Raw genomic sequence first — 25,937 nt, forward strand, 5'->3', positions numbered from 1 at the left:
GATTGACAGTTTCAGTTCCTTCAGGTCTGCTATATCCTTTTTATATTCTTCATATCGTTCATCTCTTATTTGATTCTGTTTTTGGATTTCCTTTTGGTTATTTTCCACTTTATTAGCAATTTCCTTCATTGTTTCCATCATTTCTTTCATTGTTTTCAAGATGTGTATTCTAAATTCCCTTTCTGTCATTCCTAACATTTCTATACTGGTGGAATCTTCTGCAGTAGCTACCTCATGGTCCCTTGGTGGGGTTGTTCTAGACTGGTTCTTCATGTTGCCTGGAGTTTTCTGCTGATTCTTCCTCATGAGTGATTTCTTTTATCTGTTTCCTTGCCCTAATTTTCCTTTCACTTCCTCTTGCTCTTTAAGTTCTTGTGCCTGTGGACTAAGGGTTACAGGACCAGAAGGGTGAGAAGGTTGAAGAGCAAAAAAGGGGGATGAAAGAAAGGAGGACCGAGTGATAAGAAAAAAAAGAAAGATAGAGAAAGGAGTGGGGGTGGGTATAAGGAATATTGACAAAAAGAAGAGAGGCACAGAAAGAGGGAGACAGGGCAATATAGGTGTACAGTAGGGTACTTTGACACAACCTTAAAAAAACCCACCTTCTGGGGGTGCCCAGTTGCGTGGTTCCCTTGAGGTCAGCAGCTCTTTGCTAACCTGATCAGACACAGTACCCCACCTCCACCAAGTAGAGAGGAAAGACAAAAATGCTATAAATCAAACCAAAAGAAGCAAACAGAAAACTTTACGGGGATAAAATTGGGTAATTTTATAATTTGGATAAAACCAAATTATATCGGTAGAAACACTAGCAAAAATGAAGTTGAAGTTATTAAAAAAGGCAGCGATGGGAAATTATAATTAAACTAGGAAAATTGAGAAAGAAAAAGGGATCTGTGTGGAAAAGATTGAAATTAAAAAACCAAAAGAACATCAGCAACGTCAAAATAAACAAACAAAAAAAAAAACAACCAAACAAAAAAAAAAAAAGAAAAAATACACAACCAAAAACAAAGCAGTTTGTATATGTTATTGAATATTGTCTGGGCAACACATGGTCTTCTGGGGTATGAGATGTTAGTCACAGTTCTGATACGACTGGAGGCTGCTGATTTCTCAAACCCCAGCAGGTAGACACTCTAAATCTCTCTTCAGCCTACTTAAAAGGCACTTTGAACTTGTAAACTTGCTGAGCAGAAGCTTTCCCAGCTTTCTCGCTGGAATCACTGCTGAAGTGGCTATCCACTTACCCAGTGTGCCAAAACCGGTCTCACTCTGCCCCTGAGGGTTAGGGCTGCAAGGCGGCTCAGACCCCACCCTTAGGCTACTTGGTTGCTGGGTTACCAGCTCCCACCCGTTTCTAGCTCTGCGACCCTGAGGGCGGAGCTTGCCAGGGCAGATCACTGACAATGGATCCGTGTGACCCACCGCCAAACACTATTAGCTCCGTCTGGCTCAGCGGCTCAGACTGGGGCCCTAGACAACGGCCAAAGTTCTCCGCACTCCCACTCAGGCCTTCCCCAAGGCAGTTCAACTCAGTGCCAAGTCCAAGGACATCAAAACAGTTCACAGGTAAGGCCTTTCTGGTTTGTAGTCTCACTGCTACTGAACTTACAGTTGTGGGCGGGTTTAGACGGATTGAACACACGTGACCACTTGCCGGTTTTCCACTGTTTTAGTCCTCCTCTTGGGGTCCAGAAGTCTCTCGCTGACTCCCTGTATCTTCATAGGAGTGATGATAGGCAGTTCCCACCAGCCAGAGATGCATGGAGTCCTATCTCTCCAGACTCATGGTGCCCAGATGCAAGGAAGCTGTTTCTCGGCTGCCATCTTGCTCCGCCTCTTATTCTCTGTCTTTATCCAGCAGGGGGTGGTGTGGCCTGTCAACCTCGGGCACTTGATGGAGGCTGGAGGTGTTCACTCAGTTCCAGCCCCACCCTTAGTTTATGTTACTGGGTGAAGGGAACAACCCTGTGGGAGTTTGTTTCTGATCTTGCCAGATTCCTCTGCAGAGGAGAGGCTGATTTGAGTTCCCAGAACCTGTGCCTCAGGCCCTGTCTTTAGTCCTGTGGGTTTGTATTCGCAGCACAATCAGTTGTTGGCTGTAGCCTCTTGGCCTCCTTTGTCTATAGGCTGGTGATCCCCTAAGGGCCAGGTGCATCTTAGGCTCAGTAGAGCCGTCCTCTGGATCAGCCCCACCCTGGGAATTTCCCGGCTCTGCGGGTGTGTTTTCTAGTCCCCGTGTTCCACGCAGGTCGGTACCGTCTCAGGAAAACCCTTTACTCATGGGGCCTGTGTTTCAGTCCCAGGTCTGTTCCATGGTGGTTGCCATCTGAGAAGATGCTCAGCCTCATCTGGTTGCCCAGGAAGACAGGAGGAGAGGCTATGGGTTATCTGGGGGTGGGCCTTGTTATTGCTGAAGATGGCTGTTGCTCTGCACCTCGGGGCACCACCGCTCCAGTGTAATTCCCTCTCAGCCGACCGTCGTCTTCTCACTCCTTTGCTACAGAGTCAGCACTGGCCAGCTGCAGTCCAGGTCTTGTCTACACCTCTCGAGAGTTCACCCAAGAATCTGGACTCTTGGGGGGGCAGGTCTCCAGATCACGGAGTGAGAGTGGAGGGGAGTGTTAGGAGCTCAGAGTTGCAGGTTGTAACACCAAGCTCATTGAGACCAAATGAACAAATAAACAGATACAAAGGTTACCAGGCACACAGGCCCATAGATACAGAGACAGATGGAGACACATAGACATACAGGCAACAGCCACAACAACAGCAATATCAGAACAACTGCAATAAAAATAGTGATAATCGTAAAATAATTGAAAGAAAGGAAAAAAAAGAAAGAAAAAAGTGGTGTTAGAAGGAATGTTAAATGAGAAGAAAGAAGAAATTAAAATTAGAAGACATAGAAATAAAAGATATATCTATATAAAAAGTAATAATAAAAAATTATTGAAATCTCCTCTAAGAAAATGGTGAGGAAAAAACAGACAAAAACAAAATAAAACAAAACAAAAAACCACGAAAACCAAAACCAAAACAAAACAAAACAAAAAAAAGGCACCAACTACAAAAATATTCTTGTGTGTAGAAATATACCTATAAATATCTATGTCTGCTGTAGGGATCAACTTTCATAGGAATATATTCATACTGCAATATACTTTCTGGACACCAGGTGGCGCTGTGAGTGGTTCCAAGACATATACCCGATTTACAGTTTATACCGTTACCATGGTAACCACCTACCATGGCCGATCGCCATTTTGGAATTGTACAACCTCAGCTGATCTTTTCCAGACAGCACTTGCGACCGACTTTCCCACTCAGTGCAGGTGTCCATGCTTCCTAAGTCCCTCCACTCTGTTCCCAGGTTCCCGTGCAAACTGGCGACTGTAATCGGCCATAAGGGAGTGGTGCTGAGTTAGCGTTTTCGTTGGCGGGCTCCCAGCTCTATCTCCTGTAGCTGGTTCCCGCAGTTTCAGCAGCCAAAGCCTGTCCGCGGCTTCAGTAGCTTCGTGGCTCCAGAAGCCAAAGCCGGGTCCTAGGCTTCAAGCCGGTTCCTGTGGTTGGAGCACTTGGGGGACTTATTCTGAGTTTTATGGATCAGAGTTTCCCTTTTGGATGGGTGCCCGCCAGTTTGCTGCGCAGCCTGAACCACCAGCCCCCTCCAACGCCTGGGGGAAAGGTGCCCGCCCTTTTGGGTAGTTCAAAATGTCTGTTTCCTGGGCAGGATCCCTTCCCTTCAATTGTTCAACAGTTTGCCCAGCTCCCCGTGGTTTTGAGTGGCTCTCCTTTCGGAAGCCTCCCTCAGTTCAGGATTAATTATTTGTCAATTGGATTTTGTCAGCATTTACAAGCTGCTGACCTCCGTAAGGCAGGGGCCTACTGGCCGGCACGGCTGAGTAGGGAAGAATCTCTACAACAGAGTCTGTGATTTTAAATTACCCCTCATATATAGCAAACCGCCAGTTTGCTGGGCGTCTCCAGCTGTCTGTCCACTCCAATAATCCACACACAGGGAAGGTCCAGACGGCCTTTCCTCTCACCTGGTGGCTTGGGAGAGGTGGGCTACACGTCCGTCCTGTCCGCCATCATGCTCTGCCTCCCCAAGAGAATTTTTATTTGGGTTGAGTCATGCCTGTGTTCTGAAACTATCTGCTATCTGAATTTCAGAATCTCTTGGCATGTCTGGAAAGTTCTCTTTGATTATTTCATGAAGTAAAGCATCTGTATCCTTCGCAGCCCTGTATCCTTCAGGTATTCCTATAAGGTGAATATTAGATCTCTTCGAATTATCCCAGAGCTCTCTGAGAGAATATCTGTTTTTGTTCTCCACTTTTTTCCCTCTTTGAGCATTTGGGAGTGTTCAAAAGCTTTGTCTTCGATGTCAAAGATCCTTTCTTCTGCCTGCTCCATTCTGTTACTGAGGGATTCTACTGTATTTCTCAGATATTTGAGGGCTGCAAATTCTTGCCTTAGTGTGTCAGAATCTTTGGTGAGTTTATCTTTGAATTCGTTGAGTTCTTGAGACATCTTCTGAATTACTGCTTGAAATTCTAATTCCATCTTTTCCTCCATTCTGTTGATCTTATTTGCTATCCAAATTCTGAACTCAATTTCTGACATCTCAGCCATTTGTGTATGAATGGGATCTTGTGCTGTGTCTGCCTTATCATTCCTTGGGGGAGTTGATCTACTCTGATTATTCATGTTGCCAGAGTTTTCTCACTGATCCTGCCTCATGATTGTTTTTCACTGGCTAGGTGAGCAGGTAAGGTGAAATTGGATTGGGAGTTCCTGGAGTTGTGGTTAACCAGCCCTTTGTTAAGGATCTGGGACTGATGACTGCAGCTTTTTCCCCTTTAGCTTTGCAAAGGACCTGTACAGTATTATATTCTGAGGCTGAGGAAACCTGCTTGGTGTGGTGGGGTTAGGTGGTTCTGTCTTGTATTCAGCTGGTTCTTTTTTTTTTTTTTTTTTTTTGTAGAGACAGAGTCTCACTGTACCGCCCTCGGGTAGAGTGCCTTGGCATCACACTTCAGCTGGTTCTTATCCAATCCTAGTGATTCAGTGACTCTGGTGAAGTCTTCACTGTGGAGAAATACAAGCAACTAAGACACCCCACCCCCCATGGACAACAACCGGAAGAGGAAAATCAACCTTTCCCATTACCACAGAACCAGGGTACCACCTGAGAGGGTCCTTGGGTGATTGGCCCAGGTTAGGAGTTCCAAACCAATTGACCCAGTCAGTACGAACTCTCAAGTGGGGAATTTGAAAGGTCTCCAGCAACTAGATGGCAGAGGTCTCCTGGCTGCTCAGATTTGGCTCGTTCCGATGCTCTGTGGAGTCAGAAAGGCTTGCCCGGTAGCAGAGTTGGACCAGGGGGCTGAGTCTCTTTCTCCACTTTGCTCCTCTTTCACGCCCAGTCACTGGTGACCCCACAGGGCTGAGGTCCTGCTCCCTCCAATAAGCAGATGTGCCAGGGCTTAGCACCTGTCAGAGTCAAAGGAAGGTCAATACTCCTGCTGCCCGGCCACTACCCTCGGCTACCAGCCAGCTGGGGAAGCTGAGGCCTGCCTGCCTCAGGTACTCAATAGCCACTGGCGAGTGTTCCACTTGAACTCAGTCTAATCCTGAGGGTAACAAGTCAGCAAATGCTTTTCTCCCTCAGCCACTGCGCCTTTGCCATTACCCCTCTGCAGCACAGGTATCCCTATAGAGTGAGTTCTGGTTTCCTCTGGCAGTCCTCAGAGTTGGGGAGGTGTCTCTCCAAGATTAGACCCTGGTGGGATCACTGTATTGTTGCTGGATCTTTGTGGGAAGTGACCCTTTGCAACCACAGCCAGAGAGTTCTGGCTGTAGAAGCAGCTCTGGGAGTGTGGGGCACATGGATCCAGCAGCAGGGCGAGGACACTGCACATGGTTCTGGCAGTGCCTGTTGCCCGGTGACTTCAGCAAGGAGAGCTCTCAGCTCATGACTCTGTCTGGGCATGGTGCAGCACTGAGGCAGGGTGGGTGTGGGTGTTGGGGCAGGACATGGATGCTTGGCTCCAGCAGTCTCTGGCCAACAGGGTGGGTGCCTGAGGCATGGGGGGGTTGGAGTGTAGAGAGGGGACAGGGTGCAGCGCAAGGCTCTAGCAGTCTCTGGAAGGGCAGGGGGCAGGGCGCTTGGTCCGGCAGATGAGGCTTGGGGTGGTGCTGCTCGTTAGCCTCCTCCCACAGTCTCTACAGGGGTTAGGCTTCTGGTTCATCAGGTGAGGGGGGAAGGGACCAGCTAAATAATAATGACAACTGCAACAAAACAATAGCTGGGCATTGTGGAGGGCACCTGTAGTCCCAGCTACTTGGGAGGCAAGAGAATCACTTAAACCCAAGAGTTTGAGGTTGCTGTGAGCTGTGACACGAAGGCACTCTACTGAGGGTGACAGCTTGAAACTCTGTCTCAAAAAAAAAAAAGAAAGAATAATAGTACTTCGTTTCATAAGGAATCAGAGAAAAACTGAATAGCCAATGCAATTCTAAGAAATAAAAACAAATCAGGAGGCATCAAGTTATCAGATTCCAGGTTATGCTACAAGGCAATAGTGATCAAAACCGCATGGTACTGCACAAAAATAGAGACACAATAGGGACACATATCTATGGACTAGAATAGACAACCTAGAGATGAAACCAGCTGCATATTACCATCTGTTTGGTAAATCAACAAACACACTGGAGGAAAGAATCCCCATTTAATAAATGGTGCTGGGAGAACTGGTTAGCCTCACGTAGAAGACTGAAACTGGACCTGCACCCCTCACCACTTACAAAAATTGACCCACCTGGATAAAAGATTTAAATTTAAGACATGATACGATAAAAACTAGAGAAGAGGCGGCGCCTGTGGCTCAAAGGAGTAAGGAGCCAGCCCCTATGCCAGAGGTGCCGGGTTCAAACCCAGCCCTGGCCAGAAACTGCAAAAAAAAAAAAAAAAAAAAAACTAGAGAAGAAAGTATGGGAAAAACTCTTGATGATATCAGCTCGTGAAAGGATTTTATGAAGACCCCATTGGCAAGTGAAGCAACACCAAAAATAAATAAATGGGACATGATCAAATTATAAAGCTTCTGCACAGCTAATGGCACAACAACTAAAGCAAACAGAACAACCTTCAGAATGGGAGAAGACACTTGCATGCTAACATCTGACAAAGGGCTGATAACTAGAATGTACAGAGAACTCAAACTCATTAACAAGAAAAGAGCAAACCATCTCATTTATCAGTGAGCAAGAGACGTGAACAGAACCTTCTCCAAAGAAGATAGAAAAATAGCCTACAAACACATGAAAAACATGCTCATTGTCCCTAATCATCAAAGAAATGCAAATCAAAATGACCTTGAGATATCACCTAACCCCAGTGAGAATAGGCCACATCACAAAGTCCCAAAGCTGTAGACTGCTGGCGTGGATGTGCAGGGAAAGGAACACTTTTACACTGTTGGTGGGATTGCAAACTAATTCATCCTCTGTGGAAAGAAGTATGGATAACCTCAAAGAGCTAAAAGTAGAGCTTGCCTTTGATCCTGCAATCAAATACTAGGTGTCTACCCAGAAGTAATCAAATAATTTCACCTCAAGAACATTTGCACTAGATTGTTTACTGCAGCTCAATTCACGATCCCCAAGATGTGGAACCAACCCAAGTGCCCATCAACCCGTGAATGGATTAATAAACTGTGATATATGTATTCAACCATAAAAAAGATGGAGACTTTACATCTTTTGTATTTACCTGGATGGAGTTAAAGAACATTCTCCTTAGTAACATTATCACGAGAATGGAAAAGCAAGAATCCAGTGTGCTCAATCCCAACATGAAACCCAATCTACTCAATGCAGATGAACAACTACATGGCCATGTGAGAGAAAAACTGAACTAAACTCAAGTGGGGGGAGAGGGGAGGAAGGAAGGGGATTGGCGTGCTCTCTCCTAATGGGCACAATGTAAGGGTGTATGGCACACCTCCCAGGGGTGAAGGGCTCAACTACCATTTGGACTTCATCTAACAAAAACAACGTAACCTATCATCTAACAAAAACAATGTAACCTATTGTTTTTATCTGCATATTAATCTGAAATACAATACAATATAATATAATACAATACAATACGAACACAAAAACAAAACCAGACAGAAAATAACGAATGTTGGTGAGGAAGAGGAGAAATTGGAACATTTGTGCACTACTAGTGAGAACAGAAGATGATACAACTGCTATGGAAAACAATATGGAATTCCCCATATATTAAAAATTGAACTACCATATATAATCTAACAACCTCATTTCTGGGCATAAGTTCAAAAAAAGTGAAAGCAAGACTGAAGGAGATATTTATACACCCACACTTGCAGCAGCATTGCTCACTATAGCCAAAAGGAAGAATCTCCCATAATGTTCATGGAGCTATGAATGGACAAGCAAACTATGGTTTACACACCCAAGAGAATATTATTCAGCCTTTAAAAAGTAAGAAATTCTGACACAAGCTACAATAGAAATGAAGCTTGAGGATGTTATGCTAAGTGAGATAAGTGAGTCACAAAAAGGCAAATTCTGCATGATTCCACTTATATGAAGTATACGGAGTAGTCAAATTTGTAGAAACAGGAAGTAGGCTGGTGGTTGCCAGGGCCAGGGGAGAGGAGGAAATTGCAGTTAGAGTTTCATGAGTATAGAGTTTCAGTAGTGCAAGATGAAAAAGTTCTGAAGTTCTTAACGACAGTGTAAATGAATATACATAATGCTATTCAACTACATACTTACAAATGTTTCAAATAGTTAATTCCAGATTTTTTTTGTTTTTTTTTTTTTTTTGTAGAGACAGAGTCTCACTTTATGGCCCTGCGTAGAGTGCCGTGGCCTCACACAGCTCACAGCAACCTCTAACTCCTGGGCTTAAGCGATTCTCTTGCCTCAGCCTCCCGAGTAGCTGGGACTACAGGCGCCCGCCACAACGCCCGGCTATTTTTTTTTTTTTTTTGGTTGCAGTTTGGCTGGGGCCGGGTTCGAACCCACCACCCTCGGCATATGGGGCCGGCGCCCTACTCACTGAGCCACAGGTGCCGCCCAATTCCAGATGTTTTTTAATCACACAAAATAAATGAAACTTGTTTAAGTTTCAAAAAGAGAGAGATGGTGTGTATGACTGGAAGGAACTGAAGTTGCAGCAGAGAAATGATACTAGCATTTAATATTTCAGAGTTCCCATGCCCAACATCACAAAAGACAGCCCAGGGTTTGCTAAGTGGAGTACAAGTGGAGGTCCCTGGAGATGATGGGAGCACTGAGTCCTGTATTCAGAGGTCCCTGTGGATGTGAGGCCTCCTGGATGATACCACAGGATAGAGAGGAAGTCTGGGAACCAGGGGGATTCCAGGTGGATGGGGAGGGGCAGAGGGCCTGGGAGACACAGCATAGTGTCAGTGAAGGACCAGCCCAGAGGTGGAGGAGGAATGGCCCGGCGGTGGGAACTGAGCCCTAATGGCTACAAACACAGATTCCAACCACAAGATTGACAAGCCTGGAGAGCAGGAAGAGCCACCACTCAGAAGGAAAGCAGGGGCTGTTTCCAGGAGGACAGGGAGGGTGGTGGGTGCTGTGCCAAGGGGAGGGGAAGAGGTGGGTAAGGGCTGCACAGTAGAGGGGTCTGGATTGAGGAAGGGGCAGGGAATTCAAAGCAGGAGGAAGGAGGCAAAGGGAGAGAGGATCAGGATGAGGGGGTGTCTCTGAATTTGCTACTGGGGCTTTAGGGAGCATAGGTGTGGAGGCTTCATGGTACCTGCTGAGTATCAGGCCCTTCCCTGCCTGGCTTTGGACAGAGCTGAGCAGTTCTGGTCCCTCTGAGGATGGTCTCAGCCTAGGGTGCAGCACAAGGCAGGCGGCATAGAGAAATGTCATCACTGTGGCTGTCACACTGACAGAGTGTTGGTCCTTCTACAGGTCAGAAGACTAAAGCCCCAGCCCCAGCCAGGTGAGTGCTGATCCTTCTGAAGGGGGTATGGAGGCAGATGGCGGTGAAGGTAAAGGTTTGAGAAACAGAGAGTGTCCTTCTAAGAACCCCACAAGCCCAGCCTGGCACAGCCACTCTCACATTCCAGACTTATCCACCTGTGTCCTCCTTGGGCCTCTAACAGGCCAGGCTCTCCACCTCCTCAGGTTCCATCTACATAAGAAGACAACAGTGGATTCTGGGTTCCAGCACGAATGTTCAGAGTTTGTCTTTCCCGAGTGTCTCTCTGGAGGCTTTCTCCTATGTCCTCTTCCCCACTTTCATCCACTGACCCGAGCACACCTCCATTTCGATCCTAGGGGAATATGCAAATCCCAACTGCACCTCAAGGTGGGGAGTCACCCTAGGCCCTGACATAATTAAGGAGAAGCCTGGAGAAGGTGGGGTGGGAGGGAAGGGACTGTGCTGTGGGCAGGGCACTCACATGGTAGTTTCCTTCCCTACCTTCACTGTATAACCCCCCCTCTTTTTTTTTAAATTCTTGCCCAAGATGATGGCATTGTCTGTGCTTCCTATGGCCTATGCTATGTTTTGAGAATCCAAAATTCATTTGAAACTTAATCCCCATTGCAGTGGTATAAAGAGGTGGGCCCCACTTTCATGAATGAAGGGAACCAGCTTGTTTTCTATCCTCTACTCTTCAGCCAGGTGAAGACACAGCATAACCCTCCAACCCTTCCAGCAGGTGAGGGCACAGTGTCAGGATGCAGCAACAGGGCACCATCTGGAAGGGGAGACTGTGCCCACACCGGACACCAAGGCTGCCTTTGCCTGGATCTTAGGCTGCCAGACCAATTTGTCTAAGAAATTCCTTTCTGTGTTTTACAAATCACCCAGTCCCAGGTATCATGTTAGAGCAGCACACACAGGCAGATACCCTCTCAGGCCTGAGCGCACTGGTACCAACTCACTGTCACCCTCCCAGTGGGAGCCCCCAGGAAAGGACCCCCTCCTCTTCTTAACAGTGAGAGAAACCTCTTCACCTGAAACAAGACTGAATGCTGACCTCCTCAGACTGAGCTGTGCTCCCAGTAGGAAGGATCACAGCTTCCAGCCATAACCAAGGCCGGACGCAGATAACTCAGAGGTCAGCAGGTGTGGCTGAGAGACACACAGCCACACATCTACTCCAGTTCCCATTTCACCTTCCTGGCCTTTGACCACAAAAATGAAAATACACTGCAGTGTGAGTTGCTTTGTGGAAAAAAAATAAAATAAAAGTACACCTGGGGCTGATGCCAGTGGCTCAGCGAGTAGGGCACCGGCCTCATGTACCAAGGGTGGTGGTTCGAACTTGGCCCAGCCAAACTGCAACAAAATAATAGCTGGTGCCTATAGTCCCAGCTACTCGAGAGGCTGAGGCAAGAGAATCTCCTAAGCCCAGGAGCTGGAGGTTGCTGTGAGCTGTGATGCTATGGCACTCTACTGAGGGTGACAAATTCAGTTTTGTCAGCATTGATTACCCTGTGTACAACACTGGGTGACAAGACCCCAAAGCTACATAAGCCAATGCCCCAGTCCTGCATTATCTCCTGTGAAGAAGGAAGATAACACAAAAAAGGGAACCACGGGTTGTTAGAGAGGCCCAGAGAACTGTTGGCTGATGTCACTGAATGGGGAAGTGGTCAGGAGCCTGGTCTCTAGGCTCAGACCCGGTGTCACAGTGGACATTTATTGGCCATGTGACCTCAAGCCAGGCTCAGAACCGTGCTTTCTTCTTGTGTCAATTGAAGACCATAACAGACATTACCTGCCCACTGAGATTGTTGGGAGAGTTAAGTGCTGTTTTAAAAAGCAATTTATCAGGTCTGGTAATAACTGTCAAAGACAAGGCAATGACTGTCACAAAGGAAGACGTTTATATTCACAGATCTCTAGGAACAGGAGACACATTGAGCCATGAGGGCCACTCCAAGAAGTACCAAGGTCGGTCAAGATGCACAGGGAGCCCAGGGAAAACATGAACAAGACCTTTTACTGTTCTTTCCTGGGAAAAGGAAGGCAGCGCAAGCAGGTTTAGGATTGGCTGGTCTGAGTAATGTTAGGGGTGGGCGGGGAGTGGGGTGTTAATACTGTCCCTAGTTAGGAGGCTGTGGGGGTTAGAGGTTGCCCCTAGTTGTCTGGTACCTGGTCCAGGTGATTAAGGCAGGGGATACTGCCTCCTGGAGGGTCAGAGCCAGATAGGAGTGGTTGGGTGTATGGGCTCAGGATTAGTTAGTTTGCACATGAAACCTGCACTCCTAGAAAAGTCATTTGCTATCTATAACAACTGGCTACCCTGTTAGGGGCAGTCTTCCTCTAGTCATTGAGATCTCAGATGCCAGAACATCAAGAATACAAAAAAAAAAAAAAAGAAAGTAAGAAAGAAAAGAAAATACAGTTAATATAAATGCAAAGGGTGCAGCACACAGCAAGTGGAAGATGTCACCTACTTCTTTCAGCATTAACTTCGTGGGACCTGGGCCTCTCTCAAATTATTTCCTATGGTTGAGACTATGGGTGAGTCTCTTTCCTTACTAACTCCAGTCTAATTCCTGGAGGGCTCACTCCAGGCTGCCTCCACCGCAGGGGAGGAAAAATCCTCTCTGGCCTCCTCCTGTGGAAGGAACAAAGAGGAAGTAAACTGATGACAGAGGAGGCAGCCAGCCAGTCCATGGGAAGGGCAGTGACTAAGAATCTCTCCTCCTTCTGGCTCCTCCAGCACATCACGGTTGTCCTGTCTCCAAGCCTTCTGTGGTCTTTGTCACCTCAGGAGCCACACTCATATGCCTCCTGCTTTTGTTTCCCCAGCCTTAGTAAATTGCAGGTTCTATGAAACAGCAATGACCAGCTCTGCCTAGGAACAGGTATGGGAGAAGGGATGTGGGTTAAGCTTTTGGTGAGGACAGGATGGGGACCCACAGTCATGTGGGGAAGCACCGATCTCACAAGTCAGACAGACCTGCGTATGGTGTGCTCCAAATTCTAGACCCGCCAGCAGAGGGAACTGGAATAAATGAGGTGACTTCTCTGACCCTCAGTTTCTTCCTCTGTCAGGTAGGAATAAAATTCCTTTATCTCACTGACAGCTGTGAAAACTAAAGGTAATGCACAAAGCAAGTAACCCACCAATGTCAATCTCCTTGCCCGGGGCAGTGGCTATCTAACTTCAGCAGCTTTGGGATGGGGCCCGAAGATTTGCATTTCTGACAAGTTCTGGGTGCTCCTGACACTGCTGGTCAGCACTGTGACACCAGTCAGTGGTATGACTAGCTCATGGGGTAGGTGTATGGTTAACCTTTTAAGGAATGGCCAAAGCAGTCCTAACACTTTACATCGTCACCAGTAGTATATGAGAGTTCTGGTGGTTCTGCACGTTCGCCAACAGTGAGTATGGTCAGTCGTTACAATTTTAGTCATTTGATTGGTACGTAGTGGTATCTCCCTGTGGTTTTCCTCGCATTTCCCTAATGACTAGTAATGCTAAACATCTTTCCTGGTGCTTATTTGTTATCTGTATATCTTCTTTGATGAGGTATCTATTTAAATCTTTGGCCCAATTTTCAGATTGGTGTATTGTTTTCTCACTAAATTTTGAGAGTCCTTTTATATTCTGGATACAAGTGCCCTGTTGGTTATGTGATGTTCACATGTGTCCTCCCAGTCTGTAGCTTCTCTTTGCTCTTTCCACTTTTTAAAGAACAGATTTTATTCATCTCGATGAATTCTAACTTAGCAGTATTTTCATTTAGGGATTATGCCTTTGGTGTTTAATCTGACAAATCTTTGTCTAACTCAAGATCACATAGACTTTCTCATATGCTTTTTTGTAGAATTCTATAATCTTAGGTCTTAGAAGTGAAGGCTGTGATTTATCTTGAGAGAATTTTTACATATAGTGCAAAGTATGGATGAAAGTTCATTTTTTCTAACTATATGTGTCCAATTGTCCTTTCTTCACTCAGTTGCCTTTGCACCTTTGTTAGAAATTAGTTGACCGGGCGGCGCCTGTGGCTCATTCGGTAAGGCGCCAGCCCCATATACCGAGGGTGGCGGGTTCAAACCCGGCCCCCGCTGAACTGCAACTAAAAAATAGCTGGGCATTGTGGGGGGCGCCTGTAGTCCCAGCTACTTGGGAGGCTGAGGCAAGAGAATCGCTTAAGCCCAGGAGTTGGAGGTTGCTGTGAGCTGTGATGCCACAGCACTTTACCAAGGGCCATAAAGTGAGACTCTGTCTCTACAAAAAAAAAAAAAGAAAGAAATTAGTTGACCATATATGTGCGTTATTATGAAGGTTTTGAGATACACAAAAATGAAGAAACATAAATTCTGCAAGGACAGGCACAAATGAAGCCCTCTCAGGGGTTAGCGTTGCTGAGCAAATCAGAAAGGACGCTGTCAACAGTTTCTTAGAAGTCAATAATGGACCATGACACGGTCTGTCCCAAAACCTTCATAGTGATTCACGTATGTGTGGGTCCTCTATTTCTGTCTCTCTGCTCTGCTTTATGGATCTATTTCTCTATCTTGATGTGAACACACTGTGGTTACAGTAGCTTTATAGTAAGTCTTGACGTTTGGTAATGTAAACCCTCCAACTTTGTCCTTCATTTTCTTTTTTTTTTTTTTTTTTTGGCCGGGGCTGGGTTTGAACCCGCAACCTCCGGCATATGGGCCCGGCGCCCTACCCGCTAAGCCACAGGCGCCACCCTCCTTTTTTTTTTTTTTTTTTTAATTTATTTATTTTTATTGTTAAATCATAGCTGTATACATTAGTGCAATCAAGGGGTACAATGTGCTGGTTTCATATACAATCTGAAATATTCTCATCAAACTGTTCAACGTAGCCTTCATGGCATTTTCTTAGTTACTGTACGTAGACATTTGTATTCTGCATTTAGTAAGTTTCGCCTGTACCCATTCTAAGATGCACCATTCTGTCCTTCATTTTCAAAGGTCTTTTTTTTGGCTATACCAGGTCCTTTGAATTTCTGTAAGAATTTTACAATCGGCTTGTCAACTTCTGCACAAAGCCTCCTGGGATTTTGACTGTGATTACATTAAAGCTAGGGTTAATCTGGGGAGAATTGACATGTTAGAATCCAGTCCTCTCATACATCAAAATCTGTGTGTCTCAGTCTTCAATTTCTCTCAGCAATGTTGTGAAGTTTTCAGTGCACAGATTTAAACATCTTTTGTCCTATTTGTTCTTAAATATTTCATATTTTGATACTATTGCAAATAGTATTGTTTTCTTATGCTTTCTTTTTTTTAATTTTTAAGGCTTTCTTTTTAACTTATGGGTACATAATAGTTGTATAAATAAATAATTTTATATGCAATTATATGGAAAAAATAGGATGTGGTTTTGGTAAAACAACAAAAAAGTATGTAAAAAGACATAAGAATATAAGAAGATGGTTTTTGTTAAAGGAAAAGTAATTTTGCCCAGTTAGAGGTTTTAAGGATTATTTTATTTTTTATTTTATTTCACAAGGTAATATTTATTTATTTATTTTTCACATTCCCTTACACATACTTAATGATTAAATGTTTAGTCTTGGTTTTTGTGAGGCTACCTTTACTCTCATTTCTTAGCTACCAATGTACACCACTTGCTCTGCACTGGGTTTATTTGGGAATAGTCATCAAATGAGATAAGACCCTTCTGTCCAGCCAGTCCTTTGGACTTGCCCTTGGTATCCCTCTGTAGTTTCTCCAGTGTCTTCTCTCAAATATTTCTAAGTTATTCCTCACATCCAAATTCCTACCCTTGCACACAGTAAGTGCTCAATAAATGCTTTTATAAATCAATATGATTTTCAGAGTTTTTCTGCATAACATTCTCCTTCACTTTGCTTTGCTTTTCTTAAACCACTGTTCACAAAGATTGTTTTAAATTAAAGGGATAAAGAATATGAATAAAACTAAATGGATATGAAAAGTGGGGGTAAAGCGGTAAAAACTGTAAAAGGTTATATGAAGTTTATAAAAAGCATACCTTGTAGTCAAACCAATTAAGATTGGATTTGTTTATAAGGTTTTATTAAAATTAGCTTTTAGTATTAATAATATACTAATACAAGGAAAAAAATTGGTTTGAACAAGATTTTCTTTTTTTAAAAATTTGTTATTAAATCATAGCTGTGTACATTAATGCGATCATGGGGCACCATACACTGGTTGTATAGACCACTTGACATATTTTCATCACACTGGTTAACATAGCCTTCCTGGCATTTTCTTAGTTATTGTGATAAGACATTTATATTCTACATATACTAAGTTTCACATGTACCCTTGTAAGCTTTCATATGAAAGCCATAAATTACTTTCATAGTTGGGCTGAGTACATTGGATACTTTTTCTTTCATTTTTGAGATACTTTACTAAGAAGAATATGTTCCAGCCCCATCCATATAAACATGAAAGAGGTAAAGTCTCCATCTTTCTTTAAGGCTACATAATATTCCATGGTGTACATATGCCACAATTTATTAATCCATTCGTGGGTCGATGGGCTCTTGGCTTTTTCCATGACTTAGCAATTATGAATTGGGCTGCAATAAACATTCTGGCACAAATATCTTTGTTATAATATGATTTTTGGTCTTCTGGGTATATACCTAGTAGAGGAATTATAGGATTGAATGGCAGATCTATTTTTAGATCTCTAAGTGTTCTCCAAACATCTTTCCAAAAGGAATGTATTAATTTGCATTCCCACCAGCAGTGTAGAAGTGTTCCCTTTTCTCCACATCCATGCCAACATCTCTGGTCTTGGGATTTTGTGATATGGGCTAATCTTACTGGAGTTAGATGATATCTCAAAGTAGTTTTGATTTGCATTTCTCTGATGATTAAAGATGATGAGCATTTTTTCATATGTCTGTAGGCCATGTGCCTGTCGTCTTCAGAGAAGTTTCTCTTCAAGTCCCTTGCCCAGCCTGAGATGGGATCATTTGTTCTTTTCTCGGTAATACGTTTGGTAATCTCTGTGGATTCTGGTTATTAAACCTTTGTCAGAGACATAACTTGCAAATATCTTTTCTGAACAAGATTTTCATATAATAATAGAGATAGTAAAAATTATCATGTTTACCTTTTAAATAAACTACAGAATAGAGGAGAGAGGTAGATTTAATTTGCCTCTTTACTATCTTTCAGTCTGCCTGTATTAGGTCTCATGCTTGTTTAGGATTCTTTTGCTTTCTAAATCTTTGTTGTTAGTATGTAGAAATGGAGTTTATTTTGGCATATTGACCTGGAATCCAGTGCTCTAGCCTTTACCTAATTTACTTATATATAGTTCTAGTAGCTTTTGGCACATTACATGGGATCTTATACATAAACAATCAAGCCATCTCTGGGCAAAGAGTTTTTACTTCTTCTTTTCCACTCTGAATGCCTTTCTGTCTCAAACACTCTACTCTCCAGATTTTAATTTAGGGAGGTGACTGAGTGATGATGATACAGAGAGGTTAATGCCACTGAAGGAAGGTCGTTGTTACTTTTCCTGGCAGAAGGGGCATGCCTCGCCACACAGGGTGACGTGGGGAAATAGCAGTGTTGAGCAGGAAGCAAATGAGCAACAGGAAAGATTAGACCACAACTTTCATTGTATTTTCTGTGGAAAGGCAAGGCAGGGTGGGAGAGCACGTAAGGATCAGCTAGTGTGAATAATTCTGATAGGCCTTGGGGCATAGGGGCTGTCACTAGTTGTCTAGTACAAGGCACTGGGTTGATTTAGGGCAAGGGAAACACTGGCTTGGTATGAAAGAGTTAGACAATGGAGCTGACTCCACTATGGTCAGCTTGCATATGTGTTCCTGGGACCTGCCCTTTCTTATTTCAGGAATTGTTTAGCCCTGGGAGTCTCACCACTGTCAGTGAGGCCACAGATGCCAGAGCATTAAGAATGCAAAGGTGGCTGATATCTATGTATGATTCAACACTCTGGGAGGGCAAGTTGGAAGGATCCCTTGAACTCAGGAGTTCAATACCAGCTTGAGCAAGTGCTAAATTCCATCTCTATGAGAAAGAAAAAAATTAGCCAGACCTGGTGGCAGGCACCTGTAGTTTCAGCTTTAGCAGGCTGAAGTAAGAGGATTGCTTGAGCCCAGGAGTTTGAGGTTGCAGTGAGCTGTGATGACACCCCTGCACTCTAGCCCATCTCCAGATAAATAAATAAATAATGCAAAAATAAGAAATTACAGATCATTGGCCCAGTGCTGAATGGATACCTAATAGACCAACACAGATCTAATAAAACACAGGGAGAACTTATATTTGTTTTTCTGGCCTTAGTGCACTGGCTACAACCTTCAAAACATTGTAGAGAGCTAGAGAGAGCCAAGTGTCTGTGCCTCGTTCACAACCTTACAGGGAAGCAGAAACAGTGGGCTGCCAAGGAGGGAAAAGGGGCTGGGATCGGGGTGGACACAGCCAGGAGGAAAGAACAGGAGCTTGGGGGAACTTGGGGACATCTAAGGCAGTGGTGGTCAAATCGTGATCCAAGGTTCTCACCCCTCCTCTGCTCCTGCTCTTGATCACACGTCTTCACCACCCCTCCTCCAGGCCACTTTCTGGCTATACAATAGCACTTAGGTTCTGCGCATCTTTGAATCTTAAAACCCAAGACCTCCCACCCATCCCCAGGGTCCCCCTCTGTGTAGAGCTACAGCTCCAGGTTGATCCCAGGCCCAGGTTGTTCCCTCAGGAGAAGGGAAGGTAAACAGCACTGAAGACCTCACACCATCCCTCAGCAGAAGTTGGGCCAACAGGAGAATTCCTCATGGGGATTCAAATGGGTCCAGGCCTGAAAGTGCCATAAAGTGTGTGCCCTGCATTAAGAAGACCACATGTGGTCTCAGTGTGGGGCCTGAGACTCCTGGGCAGCAAGGGCCCTGTGAAAGTTACCCAGAGCCTGCTTTGTAAAAGTTCCCTGTGGCCCACCAGCTGGCCTGTGGTGCCCCTGGAGTGGTCTAGCTCCCCTCCTCAGTTGGCTTGGCAAGCAGGTGACAGAGTTGATGGAGTAAGGCAGGAATGGAGCCTAAGGGTCAGGCCTCAAGCAGGGCCCTGCTGAGATAACCAGGGAATCCTTTGTCCTCCCTTCTGTCCACATTTCCAGCTGAGACCATTCAGCCCAAAGCCAACATGCCTCAGTTTCCCCATGGGTAAAATGGAGATGATGTGTCCACCACAGAGAAGCTGGGTGTTTAAGACTCACATAAAAGTGCTTTCTTATCATGTGGAATCTGTTTCTTTGGGTTTGTGACGAGGGCCAGGAAAAGCACATGCGGAGGGAGGATGGGGGCTACTTGGCTGAGCGTGAGAATTGTGGAAGGGACAGTGAAGAATAAGGAAGAAATTGAGTAAAGAGAGGAAGTCTCTCTGCTAGCTTCCACCTCAAGAAGACTGAGCCTATTTATTTTGAGGAAATCACATCTTTCTGCCCCCACAGCCCACTCAGTAAGCTGAGGCCACCTCATCCTGGGAGGAGTGGGCAGAGCCTCGTAGGGAATGAGTCCCATGTGTCACTGGGACTCCCAGCCCCATTTCTCCCCCATCTACCACCAGGCAAAGGCTGGCAGTTCCTTGCATTAGAGATGGTCTCGGGAACTGGGGGTTGCGGGAGCTCATTGCTGCTCTGAGCCTTCATTTCCCCCTTCCGAGGAAGGTTCTGGATAACCAGGGGTCTCATATCGAGGGAGGGACTCACTAGAAGAGCTATGAAAATATAGCCTCTGGGGGCTCCCCCACCCCAGGGTTTTTGCACTTAGAAGTTGAGGCCCAGAGACTCAGCTGTGCAACCAGGTCAAAGATCAGACTAAAGTGGAAGGTCTATGGACTAAGCAGAATGGGAGTTGCAGCCAGGGACACACCACTGCAGGGTCACGTCGCCCAGGCAGTACTCCAGGAAGGACATGGTCCCTGCACCAAGGAGCAGGCCAGAAGTGGGAAGGGCCTAGTCAGGCCTGGTTCTGCCTGGGGACTATAGGAGAGCCCCTGCCTGCCAGGGAGGGGCACAGAGAGCGAACTGAGGGCTCTGCTGGGGCTGAGGGTGTGTGACAAGCATCTCATTCTTCCTTGTCCTCCTAATGGTCAAATCTGGGAACATAGCTGGGGAGACTTATGCCAGCCTGTCCACTCCCTGAAAGAGCCCGTGATGGGACTGGGCAGCCCCTTCCCCTGAAATGAGAGATACAGAAACTGGGAGACACTCAGAGAACCAGGGAAAATGCTAGAGAGAAAGATTGGAAGACACTGGGAAAAGGAGAGAGAGAAACAGTGAGACTGAATGAAGCAGGGGAAGGGCAGGCGAGAATGAGAGACAGAGAGGAGCTGACTTCACAGGCAACTCTGAGCAGCTGGCAGGACAGGAAGTTCAGGTGGGAGAGCTGAGGTCCAGCCGGCCAAGGTCAGGACCAGGCCCCTCAGCAGGAAGATGGGGACCAGGGAGCCTGGGGATAGAGCTGTCTTGGCTCTGACCACAAGGCAGGCCCTTTCACAATACAGGAAAAGAAGAAGCCAGATTGATAAAGGAAGTGCTGGTCACCCTGGAGGAGGGTGGGTTTGGGGACAGCCCCACCTCCCTCAGTTCCCTGAAGCAGCCTGGTCCTGGCTGTCTGGTGTGTTGTACCCGTGACTCGTGGAGCCCTTGGAGGGCTCCTCTGTAGGGCCCCTTTTCTTGCCTTGAGGTCTTTACTTGCCTTCTCATCCCCTGGAGGAGATCAAGGCCATGGGTTGGTCTCTGTTGCTGCCCCTGCTTCTACTACCATCACCAGCATTTCTGGGAACTGGTGAGTGCCCAGGACAAGCCTGGTGGGGGCTCTGCTCAGACCACAGGAGGGACCATGGTGGAACATCTGGAGCAGGGGAGTCTTGGAGGGGCCAGCCAGGCCTCCCAGCCCCAACCAATGAGGCCCTATCCCCAAGGTTGGGTCTATCCAAGCCCTTCCCCCTTTCTCCTCCCCTCTGCCAGGGGAGACCCAGGCCAGAGGGTCTTGTCCTACCATTTACCACATGACTGTCTCTGGGAGAAGGTGCCAGAAGGTCTGGAGTTACCCTCTTTGTGTCCTACTGTGGCTTCAGTGTTTCCCCCCAACACACACACTTCTCTCTCTCTGTCCCCCCCTCCTCTAGGTGACTCAGCGGGATCCAAAGTACTCTATGGGGTTGACCAACCTGAATACCTCTCAGCCCCCATGGAAGGCTCCGTCCAAATCCCCTTCTCCTTCTATTACCCCGGAGAATTAGCACCTGTTTCCAATGTGGGCATATTCTGGAGACGGAGAATCTTCCACGGGGAGTTCTTCTACAACACAACTCCACCTTTCATCCACAAGGATTACAAGGGCCGGATCTACCTGAACTGGACAGAGGATCAGAAGTCTGGCTTCCTTAGGATCTCCAACCTGGGGCGAAAGGACCAGTCTTTTTACTTCTGCCGAGTCCAGCTGAAGACAAAGAGAGATGGCTGGCTGTTGTGGCAATCCATCCAGGGCACCAATCTCACTATCACCCTGGGTGAGTCCAACTGTCCTTACACCCACCTTGCCCAGCCCAGTATTTTGGTGACAAATGTCCTCAAATTTAAACCAAGTCCTCTGGATACTAAGCTTGTAGCATTTCACCTTGCTACTCCTCTCCCTGTGTAAGCTTCTGAGACTGGCTCCCCTGTCCCCAATATTCCCCCACATAGACAACAAGATGCCACAGGTTCACCCAGATGCCCCACACCTCCAGGAGAGAGTCCGCTTATTTCTCATCTTTCCCCAGCTGACAGGCCCACCATGCAGAGCCCCACCAACAAGACCAGCAGAGCCACCACAGCTGGTGTCACAGTCACAGAGGACAAACATTGCTCAGGATCTCAGCCCCTCAGTCTGGAGACTGCACTCAGGGTGGCAGGGGCCACCACTGTGCTCAAAACTGTCATTTTGGGACTGACAGTCTTCCTCAGATGGAAAAGAAGAAAAGGTATGTGGCCCAGGACCTGCCCTCTCCCCAGGCTTCCCAACTGGGTATTTATCAGATCCCTCCTGCAGCAGAATCACCAAAGGTGCGCTGCTGGGCTCCCCTCAAACCCACCAAGTCAGACTCTGAGGTCTGGTCTTGCAAATCTGCATCTTGGGCAGGCTCCTCAAGTGAAGATTGTGCAAGATAATGTTTGAGAGACACCAATCCCTCTCCATGTCATCTGACCACTTCCCAGTTCTTCTCTTGATTGGTCATCTCTCATCAATCATGACCTTTTGGTTCATGGGGAGGGAAGGGCCTACTCTGGGAAGGTCCAGAGAACAGAAGGGAAGGAAAGTTGGCTCAGCTCAGCAAGCATTGGCTGACTGCCCACTTTTCAGAGCCTAGCTTGAAATTAGAGATAAAATGTAGATAAAACATAGACTCTGGGTCAGGCACAGGGGCTCACACTTATAATCCAGCATTCTGGGAGGCCAAGGCAGGTAGATTGCCTGAACTCATGAGTTCAAAAACAGCCCGAGCAAGAGAGCGATCCCATCTCTACTAAAAATAGAAACACCAGCTGGACATTGTAGTGGATGTCTATAGTCCCATCTACTCCAGGAGGCTGAGGCAAGAGGATCTCTGGAGCCCAAGAGTTTGAGGTTGCTGTGAGCTGTGATGCCACGGCATTCTACCTAGGGTGACAACTTGAGGCTCTGTCTCAAAAAAAAGAAAGAAAAGAAAAGAAAATTGAGGCTGGGGGATGTCATTGTCTTAAAGGCTAACAGCTTCATTGAGGAAGAGCTATATGAATTTCTATAGAAAGAACATTTCATAAAGTTGGGACCAAGAAGAGATAGTCAGGGAGGAGTTCCCAGAAGAAGTGACATAAGCAAAAAGTCTCAAAGAACAAAAAGAATTAGCCAGGCAAGTGGTACAGGTGGTGTCCTGGGCACTCACTTACCTTCTGGGTGGAGGAACCATCCCAAGAACTTTCTCAGTGCTGGCAGAGGAGGTGGGAAATAAGCAAGAGAACCTTGGAAATCACCCCCAAGAGCCTCTGATCCTACAGGCAATGTGAACAGCCAAGGGGTGACCTTAGCTCCCTGGCACAGATATGCCAGCTTATGGTGGAGGGGCTGCAGGTGGGCTGGGCTGGGTCAGTCTATGGCAGTGACAGTGCAGATGGAGGGGAAAGGGCCAAGAAGACTTGATTGTCAGATGCTTGGAGAGCAAGGGAGCAGGAATAAGCTTATGTGTCCACTTGGGTGAATGAGGCTGTGATGAAGCCACCAATTAAAATAGGGAATAGAAGAAGAGAACGTGTTTGCAGGGAAAGATGATCTATCTAATTTGGGATATGTTATATTTGAGATACTTGTGCGGCATATGAACAGAGCTGTACACCAGACATTTGGGTGTATTTACAGCTCAAAAGAGAGGAGAAGGACAGAGGCATTTATTAGTTGTATCCCAGCATCTCCCAAAATTGATCTGAAATTACTTAAAGGAAAATCTGCAATGGAAGGAGACTTATTCTTTCATATATTAAAGCACAGAGGTGAAGACCCTGCAGTCCCATCCTGGTTTCACACCTTCACTAGGGAAGTTTTGGCACATTGGTATAAATACTATGTGCTTCAGCTTCGTCATGTCAGTAGGATTAATGGTAACCTATGTGGGGTACTCCTGATGATTAAAGGGCACGTATAGATCCTAGCAGAGTCCGCACTACTGGAGCATTAGTGCTTACTCAGCAGTGATCCTTAAAACAGTGCAACACTGGCTTATTCCAATGGAAGAAAAGAGAAAAGAGGAGAAACCTATATGTAGCAGGATGAAAACCCCAAATATATGCAGAAATTTAGTAGGTTAAAAGTTAACATTTCTAGTCTATGAGGAATGATAGGTAATTCAATAAATGATGCTGCAATGATTAGGTACCCATCTGAGGAAAAAATAACATGATCTGCTTAACTCATAAATTATATCAAAATAAATCCCAAGGAGATCAAAGATTTATTTTGTATTTATTTAATTAATTTATTTATTTTTTGGAAACAAAGTCTCACTCTGTCACCCAGGCTAGAGTTCTGTGGCATCATAGCTCATAGCAACTAGTGATCCTCTTGCCTCAGTGGCTGGGACTGTAGGTGCCTGCCACCACACTGGGCTGGTTTTTCTATTTTTGGTAAAGACGGAGTATTGTTCAAGCTGGTCTTGAACTTGTGAACTCAGGCAATCCACCAACCCACCCTCCCAGAGTGCTAGGATTACAGGTATGAGCTACTGTGCCTGGTGAGGACAAAGATTTAAATGAGGGAAAAATAGCCCTAGTACTAGAAGAAAACATGGCAGACTATTATATGACCATAGAGTAGAGACAATTTCCCTTAGTTTGACAAAAACCAAAGAGCCATGAATGAAAATATTGATAAATTCAAGTTTTAAAAAAGTTTTGCAGAGCAAAAACCACAGTGGTTTTCTCCAGAGAGTGAGTGAAGAAGAGGTGGGGAGAGTTGACATAGTCACTGAGGGTGTTGGAAGAGGGGTTTGAGGATTCAACTCAGATGAGAATATAACTATTGTACGTGGAGTGGCTTCTCTAGCCATATTCAACCTTTCAGGTTTAAAATCCCTAAAGACTTGTGTTGGTGAGGAACTGTGTTCAGGTGCTACCACGAGGGGCCAAAACAGTGGCTTAAAATAAGGTGGAGAAGAGTTTTTGCTTTTTTTTTTTTCTCTCCTTGCAAAAGGATCTGGAGGCAGACAGCAAAGGCCAACATTCTTAGGCACTCGGGTCTACCTTTTATTTTGTTTACTTTTTTCTGTGTGTGTGTGTGTCTTTTTGTTTTTATTTTATTTTTTTATTTTTTATATTATCAAATATCTAATTTAAGCTTTCCCAAATATCTCATAAACATATATTTTGCAATTTGTTCAAATCAGAATCCAAATAAGGTCCATACATTATAATTGTCTGCTATGTTTCTTCTATCTCCCTCTCTTTTTTTATGAAGCAAAAAATTATATAATTGAACAGAGAAATACATTTCTACAATAATTGTTGAGAGTTCAATATCTCACTTTCAAATAATGAGTAGATAAGTCAATACATTTATTGACTTGAATAATACGATAAACCAACTAGATCTGACAGACATATGCACACTACTGTCCCAAACAACAATAGCAAACACATTCTTCTCAGTACCCCTGGGACATTTTCCAGGGTAGACCCTATGTTAGGCCATAAATTAAGTCCTAATAAATATTTTTCCTTTTTAAATTTCATTTTATTATTTTAGTTTTTTGAACCAGGTTACATTGATTGTATTTGTTAGGTAAAGTCCCTCTTATAATTGTGTCCCGTAAGAGGTGTGCCATACACCATGACCCCTCATCCTCCCCTCTTCCTGGTCCCTCATGCCCCCCCATCTTGTATTAGATCATCTACTGCTTTCATATTAGAATTGAGTACATTGGATTCTTGCTTCTACATTCTCGTGATGCTTTACTAAGAAGAATGTGTTCCAACTCCATCCAGGTTAATACAAAAGATGTAAATTCTCCACCTCTTTGAATGGCTAAATTATATTCCATGGTATACATGTACCACAGCCTATTAGTCCATTCCTGGGTGGGTGGGCATTTAGCCTATTGCCACATTTTGACAATTGTAAATTGGGCTGTGATAAACAGTCCAGTGCAAAGGTCCTTATGATAAAATGATTTTTTTCTTCTGGGTAGATGCCCTGTAATGGGATTGTAGGATCAAATGGGAGGTCTAATTTGAGTTTTTTGAGGATTCTCCATACTTCCTTCCAAAAAGGTTGTATTTAGTTTGCAGTCCCACTAGCAGTGTAAAAGTGTTCTCTCCTCTCGAGTCCACGCCGGCATCTGCAGCTTTGAGACTTTGTGATGTAGG

General features: G+C 45.3%; 1 protein-coding gene across 2 annotated transcripts in view; it reads left to right on the forward strand.

Annotated features, from left to right (window-relative positions):
* The window catches only part of LOC128562572 (paired immunoglobulin-like type 2 receptor beta), a 56,396-nt gene that overhangs the window by 20,833 nt on the left and 9,626 nt on the right, over positions 1 to 25,937 (forward strand). Inside the window, exons 1-3 of one of the 2 annotated variants that reach the window (XM_053557641.1) lie at positions 20,387 to 20,847; positions 21,191 to 21,574; positions 21,827 to 22,027. In XM_053557641.1, coding sequence (XP_053413616.1) covers positions 20,787 to 20,847; positions 21,191 to 21,574; positions 21,827 to 22,027 — 646 coding nt within the window. In that variant the 5' untranslated portion in view covers positions 20,387 to 20,786. Of the gene's footprint in view, positions 1 to 20,386; positions 20,848 to 21,190; positions 21,575 to 21,826; positions 22,028 to 25,937 lie in introns of those variants that run through there. The other variant, XM_053557640.1, reaches the window with a different exon arrangement.

The sequence above is a fragment of the Nycticebus coucang genome, chromosome 12 (assembly GCF_027406575.1).
Source record: "Nycticebus coucang isolate mNycCou1 chromosome 12, mNycCou1.pri, whole genome shotgun sequence".
In the NCBI taxonomy this organism is placed as follows: Eukaryota; Metazoa; Chordata; class Mammalia; order Primates; family Lorisidae; genus Nycticebus; species Nycticebus coucang.